Source organism: Rhododendron vialii, chromosome 3a (assembly GCF_030253575.1).
Source record: "Rhododendron vialii isolate Sample 1 chromosome 3a, ASM3025357v1".
Taxonomy (NCBI): Eukaryota; Viridiplantae; Streptophyta; class Magnoliopsida; order Ericales; family Ericaceae; genus Rhododendron; species Rhododendron vialii.
The window spans coordinates 3,495,075-3,505,061 of record NC_080559.1 but is presented as its reverse complement, the minus strand read 5'-3'; the positions used below and the strand labels follow the sequence as shown (position 1 = coordinate 3,505,061).

At 40.6% G+C, this 9,987-nt stretch overlaps 1 protein-coding gene across 2 annotated transcripts; it reads left to right on the top strand.

Moving 5' to 3' along the window:
* The first annotated feature begins 1,873 nt into the window (after positions 1-1,873).
* Positions 1,874-5,697, top strand: LOC131319218 (uncharacterized). 2 transcript variants are annotated; one of them, XM_058349379.1, is made up of 2 exons: positions 1,874-3,417; positions 5,349-5,697. In XM_058349379.1, the coding sequence occupies exon 1, from the start codon at positions 2,326-2,328 to the stop codon at positions 2,974-2,976; it is 651 nt and encodes a 216-aa protein (XP_058205362.1). In that variant the 5' UTR covers positions 1,874-2,325; the 3' UTR covers positions 2,977-3,417; positions 5,349-5,697. The 2 variants fall into 2 exon arrangements, 1 of the variants encoding a protein (XP_058205362.1); XR_009197926.1 differs by having other exon boundaries at positions 2,973-3,417; positions 4,976-5,697.
* The last annotated feature ends 4,290 nt before the right edge of the window (positions 5,698-9,987 follow it).

Below are 9,987 nucleotides of genomic sequence, written 5' to 3'. Positions count from 1 at the left end.
CACATGACGTGTAGTGCATATTCCAGTTTGCAAAATGATAGAAATGCATTGATGACGGGAATAAGGTTTACAGAATACAAGGGAAGAGAAAGCACAAAAGCACACTATATACAACCAAAAGGAAGCTACGGGAACAAAAGATGGCTATCAGCCGTAGCTCCAGTCCAAAACGGAATCCCCCTTGCAACTGGTGACATGGAGGGAGACAGCAAACCCCGCTTAGCTAGACAGTGGGCGGAGTGCGTGTCCTTGCGATCAACCTTGGATAACCTTCAAAAATCTAGTTTGGAGAGTTCCCGACCAAGGTTGTGCAACAAAAATTTATCCGCATAGTGAGAATCAGACCGTCCTGCCAGCTGCATAATAGCATTTAAACAATCAGAATATATGAAAGCGACATTGAAATTAAACTGTAGGGCCCATGTGATAGCGACTAGAATAGCCAAGAGTTCCGTTTGCAGGGGAGTCGAACTACAACACGAGATAGAGCATTGGTAGATAGGGGTCCCATCCGCCCGGGAAGCACAAAAACCAAGACCACTTCGCTTAGCTCCTTTTTTCCAAGCCCCATCGACGAGGATGTGCGCAACCTGTTGGTCCCAGAGGATAAACGAGGGGTAGGGCTTAACCACGAACGAGGTTGTCGCAGAAGTTATCGAAGGCAAGAGAGTTGGCGGTGGGCGAGGCGAGGTTGATGTCCGGGCATTCCAAACAGATGCCCTTTTGAACCAGAGAGCATGGTCGGCTGCCAGTACAAGAGCAGTAGATGAAAGAATTGTTTAAGAGTATTTTACGGAAAATTTTCATTTTAAATTTAGATCATTGAAAGCATATTTGGATGGCTGTGATCTGCCCTACAGGGATCTACCCGACTTCTCCCTTTTTACTTGGCTTCTCCTTTTTAACTTTCGTTTACACTGTATTTATCTTTCTGGCCACAAAACAAGAGGAATTAAACTCTACGATGAGGCGTGTTTATGTAATTAGTTGTTTTGTAGAAAACCCCCTACAAATTGATGAAACTGGAAATTGAATTCTATAAATTGGGAACCAATAATTGGTTTGGTTTGGGAACCATTCCGTGTATAGTTTTATCGAATTTTTATAAATTTTGTCGAAATTTGACTTGCACTGGTCTTGAGTTATCTATTCTAATATATTTGGGGCCGGGACACACGTAATGCGTGTGCAAGTCGGATTTTGTCAAAATTTGCACAACTTCCCGTTTGATATTTGATCGAATTTTTACAAATTTTGACAAAAAATTTGACTTGCATACGCATCGGTGCCCAGACCCTAGTCAATGTTTAAAACTAAGGGAACGGGTCAATGGTTTGAATGGACCTAGCCCAGGTAAGAACAAAAATAAATAAAAAAGGGAACGGATCAGTTATTCTCAATTAGAAATTTAGAATATGTGAGAATTATTACCTTGCGAGCAACGTTCCTCGAAGTCTTGTCAAATTCACTACAGACAGGGTCTGCATAAAAACAGTAATGACAGTAAGATATTTATCATCATAGAGTTGATGATTCATGAGAGAACCATGTCATTGCATTGTCCCCAAATCTAAATCTCCACTTGATTGGTGGCTGGTTTGGTGACACTTCCATCAACAAGATGAGTGTACACTATCGGTGCCACCCTTTGATTCTCCAGATCCTCTTCCAAAAAGCTTTGGTCAGTACCCAAATCCCCGTCAACGAATTCCGGGCGTTAGTTGACGTCGATGGCTTAATTGCTAATGGAGTTAAAAGTTCAGGTGGCTAGATGTCATTGACCAAAGAAAGGACAGGGTTTTTCTTTGCAACTTTCCATTATACGGATAAAAACCCATTTTAATTTCGACGAGGGTTTCTCGATTTTCAGGTATTTAGGGTTTCTCGTTCTTTTGGTACCAAAAAAAAAATCTCCCTCCTTTTTTTGATCAAAAAAAAAAAAAAGGAGATTTCATCTGAGTGAACATAATCCAATAATCCAGAATCCCTTTGGTGCGATGAACTCCGGTGCTGAACTTGACCCGAATCTGCTTCCCCCAGTACCCAGTGCTCGCAAAATTCATTTATTGCCGCCGATGTCGATGAAGAGGGATTTCGTGGGTTCGTCATCATCATCCTCATGGAAAAGAACAAGGTTTGATTTCGACGATTCTGAGGTATATCTGCTTTAAGATCTCCGTGATGGTCCTTTTAGTTATGTGATGTACAAGCTTGATACTAGTGCTATCGGTAATGATCATGATGAGGGAAACGATTCGACTAGGATACTAAATTTGATTACTGTATTCGAACTGCCTAGTGACTAGTGAGAAATATCCCGGCTGTATGGGCTCTTTTGCCCTGGGCTCTAGGATCTATCTGTTCGGGGGTGAAGTTGGACTTCACCATGAAGTTGATTTCGTTCATCAGGGTCGCAGCAGTACTCAACGCATCTCCAATAAAGTCTGTTTCTTTGATACTGCGGCTTCCGTTTCCTCCTCCCCCTCCTCACCTTTATCAGTGGCACCTCCGATGCAAGGTGGGAAGAGGTCACCGCTGGCCATTCACGTGCATGGGATGGTATACGTCATTTCAGATCTGCCTAGCCTTCACACTTACTACCGTGAGGAGCAGCCATTATTCGAGGTTTTCGACCCACAGAGTGATGAGGTTGAGGGAAAGTGGTCTCCTTTGCCCAGACCTGCTTTCTATCGCCTCTCTAGTTACCACGAGAGCGATGATATTAACCGTGTAGCCATGATTGTCTCGCATGCTGTTTTTGGCAGTAGGATTTTTTTCTTCACCAACAAGAAGGACCCAACGTATGCTTTTAATGTCAACTACCGCCGCTGGACATCTTTGAAGGTCTACAACGGGTGTAATACCCATTTGCCCTTTAGGGAGGTAGTCACGCCATTATTTGACCATGTGTGGGCTGCCATTGATACTTCTCCCTGCCGTATGTCCCCCATTAGTACTTTTGATCTCTGCCATTGATACTTCTCCCTGCATTATGTCCCCCATTAGTACTTTTGATCTCAGACTAGATTTTGGATTGGTAGGGAGAGGTGTTGAAGGCCTCGAGAACCGTTATACTCACACGCCTCCTCTGGCCTATGGCATTTACTACCATCTCCTCGACATAGGGAATGGCTGGGTTTGTCTTCTCAAATTTGGCGACGATGAGGAGGGCTTTATCGAAGGGAAGGCATACGTTTCTGCTACCATCTTTTGCCTTGCCAAAAAGCGCACGGATAAGGTCTCTTTTGGCGAACAAATTATTGCCTGGGTGAACCGTTGCCCTCGCCCCCGCCGGGTGTCCAAAACATGATAGCATTGTTGGAGAGTATTTGGTGCTGAAGGACTCTGCAGCTCTTTGTTTGCCCCTGAGGTCGAAAACTTCAATACAACTTATGCCGCAATTGGTTGCTACATTATGTAAGTTGCTTCGAACCCCTTCTCTTTCGTTTGGCTTCAATTAATTGCTTTATCACATTTCTATTTTCTGTCATTCTTTTGGTTTTGTTTTCTATTTCCTTTGGAACCATATTTCATTCTTGTAATTTCACCTTAACCTTTATTTTTGCCCCTCCGAGCATGGATTGTGAGTGTTTTTGTCCTCTGTTTCTACAATTTTACTTGTATCTGGTCGAGAGTATATCCCCAAAAGCCCATTTGACTCCTTAACTATTTATCCTATCCTTTTTCAGTTATCAGTTAGGTTGCCTGCTTTGATGTTTGAATTGACGGGAGGTAGATCTTAGAGTGATGACGAGTTGTCACTATACAAGGGAATATGCTTGAGAATACTGCTTAATTAATATCTAGATATGAACCAGAACTGCGGATGACATTTTGAGGGATTGAGCATTTTGGTTATTGTCTTATAAACAGTGTCCGTTATGACAATGAAAAAAGCACCATCTGTTGCGTAATGAGTAGTTATGGAGTCTGATCCTCCCAGCAAGTACTCTCAAACGTCATGAGGAAAAGAGTTTAGTGGTAAACAGTCTTAACGAATCTATCGAAGGTTTAAAAATGTAGTTTGGGTTTTATGTGATGAAGATCTATGGTCTTATTTTGCTTCATTTTTTGTCCTATGTTTTTATCTTCAAGGAGATCCTTGTGTCAGTAAAGATTGCTTTCTTGTCAGTAAAGATTGCTTTCGATGATCAAGAACCAGAATTCCACAGGTCATACTGCAGTAGATGCCCTTATTTCTTGAACACCAGTGGGCAAGCTATATGCTATAGTTTTTGTGGGTCTGGTCCATGCTCTTTGTTGTGGAGCAAGTGACCTAATTTGTCTGGTTAATCTGGTAAAGGACCAACTCCAATACGTCTTATAGGGGTTTGAAACGATCTTATACAGCAATCTGTTTTTGCTAAGTGCCGCAGCCAATGATATGGAATTGTAGTTGGTTAACTATTCTCAACTATTTGATTGTTTACACCCCGATGCTAATTTGGCAAAGAGCAGTAGATTCAATTGCCTACATGTGGTAGACTAAAAAAATAAATTGCTGATGCCTTTGGGTTGTATATGAAGTTACCTTTTCATAGATAAAAATGAGTTGGAAGCAGGTTGTCTTGTACTGCTTGTACGAAACCATTACTAAATTACTAGATGTGGGAGAAAGTGATAGAGTAACTTAACAAAAGGACGTTTATTTGGGCAACCTCGGCCAGCCAGGTGGAAGGAGGGAAGAAGCCTTTGCCTGACTTGCAACTGGAGGGTAATTTGTAAAGCAATTAGCTTGTGGCCTGTGTGTTTTTTATGCCTCTTATCATTGAATATCTCTAAGTGTCCTAAGCAGTTTCCATGTTTTAATGCCCTCATTGTGTATGTATCCGTGTAGCCATATAAATGACTATATATATGTGCACATAATTTACACATACTCGGGAAAATATTGGTGTTTGCACAGTCACATGTAGTTGCTTGTTCACGTATTTACAACACACCTCGTCTTCCTACCTGGTTCCTCCTCTTGTAGAACATCATCAAGCACGGATCAATATGTGTCAAACTGCAGCTCTTTAATAAGTTGAGGCCCTATTTTAATAGGTTATGAGAAATGGAGAAAATTGTGCACCTCAATGTGAAAACTGTTCTAGTTTGGTGGCTTTTGTGTCTCTCCCCATGAGTTCGTACAGGTTGGATGAATTGTGAAGGAAAAAGCTGCTTCGATAATTACACTTCCATTTTAGTTCCAATTACTTACAACAACAAAAAGTTGCCCTTAGCAAGATCAAGAACAAGGCAATTGCAGTGAAACATGAATTGACGGGTTATTTCACTTTTTAAAGCTTTGCTGACATTTACTTTTATGTTTATCGTCAGAGCTTTTGAATTTTCTGAGCTTGCAGGAAAAAACAATCTAGTCTCTCTTAATATCCAGTTGGTCTTGGGGAATATAGCACGCAGTTAATCTTGTAGTGCTGGTTTGAGTCGAGTTGGAGAGCTTGCTTAATAGTGGTAATGAAGTTTGGATCGATTAGGCAGTCTCCTTGAGTTTTCCTCACTGCGGGGACGCGGGATCCCTCCTTTCTGTCTTTCTTTTATTTTTCTGAATTTATCTAAGAACATCATGTAATTATATGGTTTGATGAGACATGATACCTAACTTATCTAGCTATCTTTTGTTGTCTGGGTAGCACTGGATTGACATTGTATTAATGTATTAGTTGCTGATATTTTACCTTTTGCATGCTAAAGTATTTGTGTGGATCTTGGAATCATGGTGAAATTTGTGGCACGAATAGCACTTGTCATCTTGCCGTTCCATGGTCCTGATCTTTAGCAGATATTTGTTTCATACGGTTAAAATTATGGCAAGAACGAATTTTGAGAAGCTGAAGTCGAGAAGTTTTTCTTACAAGGTTTTTGTTTTCCTCCAATTTTAATATGTTTTTGCCTCTTAAGCGGAAAGTAAATTTTCCAAACACGACCTTCTTCAAAACAAAAGGAAAGCTATGCACGAGCAAACAGCTGAAACTATCATCTAAACTTGCTAGTATAGCTACAAATGGGATCCGAAAAGGTTCATTTGACTCTTAAAACTAACATTTACCTAAATTTGATCACCTTCGTTGACAACTGGAACGTTATGTTCATGTTTCTGTGGCAACAAAACCCGCAAATTCTGCATTTTTATTTCACAAAGCTTGAACCACATGGGGTTTCCCTAGCTGCAAAACAAACCACGCTGAATTTTTGCGAGATGTTGATTTGTTATTTGTTTCAACTTGTTTGACAAACTACTTCAGGAAATTGTTATTGGGAAAATTTTCTCATGCTCTCTAGGAAACACCTACCACGAAGTTGTTTCCGAATGTCAAGAGTTAACCTGTTTTCATCGATAAATGAAAGCAAACTTAGACGCGTTTCAGCGTTTGGGAGTTGGGAGTTTGCACGGCGCATTCTGAGACCAGGCGGACAAAATGGTGCATCAATAAGATGCATCCTTTTTTCAGATAATGGGGCTTGGCCAAAGGAATTTAGAAAGGAAAACTTTAATCTCGTAAACCTTATTCAACCCATTTTTAAGAGTGATCTGCTTATACATCCTTTCGACTTTGTACAAAAGTTCAACTTAGTCCTTCAGGTTCCAATTTCAACTGACTTAACCTTCAATTTGCAAATTGATTTCAATGTCATTCTTCAGTTGGCTTCCATTAATTATTTGGATGAAAATTGGGCATGTGCCCATCACGTAGCCTTTCCCAAGGGCAAATTTGCCCATTCCCCTCCCTTCCTCCACCCCATCATCATCACCACCACCATCTACTCTCTCTGCCTACTCCACCACCGTCCCAATCCTCACCAAACTTATTCCACTCCCTTCCTAACCAATGCATTCCAATTACCACTCCAGTCACCTCGGACCAAACAATGCGCCACCACGGAGAGAACTCGGCGACCCCGGCCACTGGCAGCCTAGTTTTGTGGCGAACCAGTCGTCGACTTTCTACCGCATGATCATGCCTTCTATTATTCCTGACAAGAAACTAGTAACTAAATTCCTCTCTCTCTCTCTCTCTCTCTCTCTCTCTCCTTATTGAATATTTGTCGATTGGGTTTAACTTTTTCAAATCTGTTTTCTTTTGGGTTTTTCAGTTAGTGCCCAAAGCCGTGTTCTTTACGCAAAAAAATGAGAAAACCCTAAACCATGAGAACTTGGGTGAGGAAATTGACCTATTTTTCTGAGATATTTTTTGTTTTTGAATCATTAATCAGGAGAGAAAGGACCATATTATTGTTTGCAAATGACCCGATTTAGGAAACTCAACTTCCACATTAATAATTAAAGCTAGTAATTGTTCTGGTTGAAATGAGTGGCTGTAATTTGTTCTACTCCGTAATTTGGTTGTGAAATGGCGGATTTGATGGTGATTTGGTCGGGATTCAGAGAGAGAAACAGAGTAGAGAGAAGCTCATCAATGGGGATTTAGCTTTTATTTACTGTTAATTGGACGACGATTGGGGGCGGTTGAGGCGGAGGCGACGGGGGAATGGGTTTGGTTAGGAAGGGAGGGGAATGGATTTGGTGAGAATTGGGACGGTGGAGGAGAAAGTGGAGAAAGAAGGTGGTGGTGGCGGCGGCGGTGGTGGTGAATTGATAATGATGGGGGATAAGGAAGGGAGGAAAATGGGCAAATTTGCCCTTGGGGAAGGCTCACGTGATGGGCACATGTCCAATTTCCGTCCAAATAATTAACAGAAGGCAACTGAGGGATGACATTGAAACCAATTTGCAAATTGAAAGTTAAGTAGGTTGAAATTGAAACTTGAAGGACTAAGTTGAACTTTTGTACAACGTCGAAGAGATATATAAGCAAATCACTCATTTCATGTCCTTTCTCTTTACCTTCTTCTTTGTAACCAATTTTACCTTCTGGTGTGGTTTACATGGCAAACAAGTTGGAAGTCGACTGGTCCATGCTAGTGTTTAGGTTGAGAAAAACTTATTCACGATTCAACCGTGAACAAGGCTATTAGAGCGGCGAATGATACTTAAAAATTATTTTAATTGGACATCGGTAGGGGATTCTTCCAAATGTGTAGGGTAATACTGTTAGTTTCGCTCTACGAATTTTGAAAAAACCCCTGTTGATATCCAATTGAGATTATTTTTTACAGGAGTCCATCTATATGATATATGAGAGCGGTTTTTGAATCCCTAAATTCATTGTTAGAAGAGCCAACTGTAAAACTTAAGTGGCTTGAAAGTTTGAAACTCAAAGCGAGTTGAGTCATGAAAATAATTTGACTAGAGTTTTTTAATTTGGACCATGGATGATTGAAGTAGAAAATAATCCCTCCACTCTATCTATACTGGTTAAGAATGGTGAAAACTTAACCTTGAAGTATGAGTTCAAGCCAATTATGTGTGGAGTTTGGCTCACAATTAATGCACCGAAATTGTTCTTCTCGAAGGTAAGGTTTTCAGCTGTTGCATTAGTTTCAGAACAGACTGCAAGTGCATTGAAGTTGCAATTGAATGGGTACTCCTCTCTTGCCTATAGAACTGGTGTACTCCTCTCGGATAATTTGGGTTTGTCTGGGCTTAATAACTCAGGGCTTGTATACAGTGAGATTGAGAGTAATTGAGTGTAAAGTTGAGTGTGATTGTAAATCCTCCCTACAAATAGTGAATTTGCTACCCCCGTGGATGTCCCGATTTTGGGGAACCACGTAAAATTGTGTGTCACTCTTTCTCTATGTTTGTTTCGGTTTGTGTGTGTGTTTGGTTTGCCGATCCTCTTCGCACAACATTATGGCTGTGAGTTATGAACAACTATTTGTTCAATATGAATTTTTGGTCAACATTATTTGCCCAGTGTTGAGTAAAAGTGTTTGTTTATTTGCCAAATGCCAAGTAATGCTGGTGAAAATATTCCTTTGCTCGACAATGAAGATTTTTGTATTTGTCAAGTGTCCCTATCGAATTTCCAGAGCCATTTGTACGGCTTTGATTGGGGACAAATGGCCAATTGTTCATATCGATAATAGCATGTTTCTGTCACTAATAAGCCATGTTCCTATCACTAATAAGCCATGTTCCTGTCGATTTTGCACATACGCTTGTGTCGATAATGGACAAGGCTTTGCCAACAAGAAGACCGTCTACCCAAGGCTGTTCAGAGATGTACTTGGTTGCCTCATCCCTTTCCAAATCCGCAGCAATGTGAAGGATGTTTTGCCCTTTACTATTCACCATCTCCCAACAATCTGTTCTTGGTCTTGATTTTCTTTTTTGTTTTACATATTGCCAGAAACAAACACATTTCAAAGTTTGAAAACACTCATCGTTTTCAAACATTCTAAAATATGTTTTGGTGTTCCCTAAAAGTAGTTTTCTTGTACACAATTTGAAAATTTTCGGAAACGGTTCTGAAAACTGCTCGCCAGAGAAGTTTTGTTTATCTCGAAAATGAAAAAAAAAAACCTCCAAAATAATGAAGAGGCCTGTCAATTGCCGCACCAAACGTATGGTGCTGATAATTGCAGCTACTTTTTTCATGGCGTCAAGACAACCAAGGATCTCATTCGGACTTGCTATTTCTGGTGGATGAGTGAAGCAACTTATACAGAACTCTGCTAAAATGACCAACCTTGAACAACTGGATATGTGACCCGTATTGTCATTATGTACAAGGGGTAATTCTATGAACTTAATGGTTAACAAGACGGCAATCTAGTGTGTTTCTGATCTCACCATTTTTGGTCAAGTCTGTATATCTCCCAAAAAAGGAAGACGACAATCAAGTGTGCAAACATTTTTAGATTGTTCTGCTGAAGCAGATGATTCTTTAGTTCGTCCGTCCGTTTCCTTCCAAAGTGTGCTTGGATAGATAGGGAGGAGGGTTTCAATACCTTTGGTCATTGATTTCGCTCTCCAACCTTGAGCGGATACTTGATGTGTATCATCAATCATGTGTGTAATTTCTTGTAAGTGCAAAATGCACCATGTATTAATCTTCCATATTTGAATAGAGTAGGTGC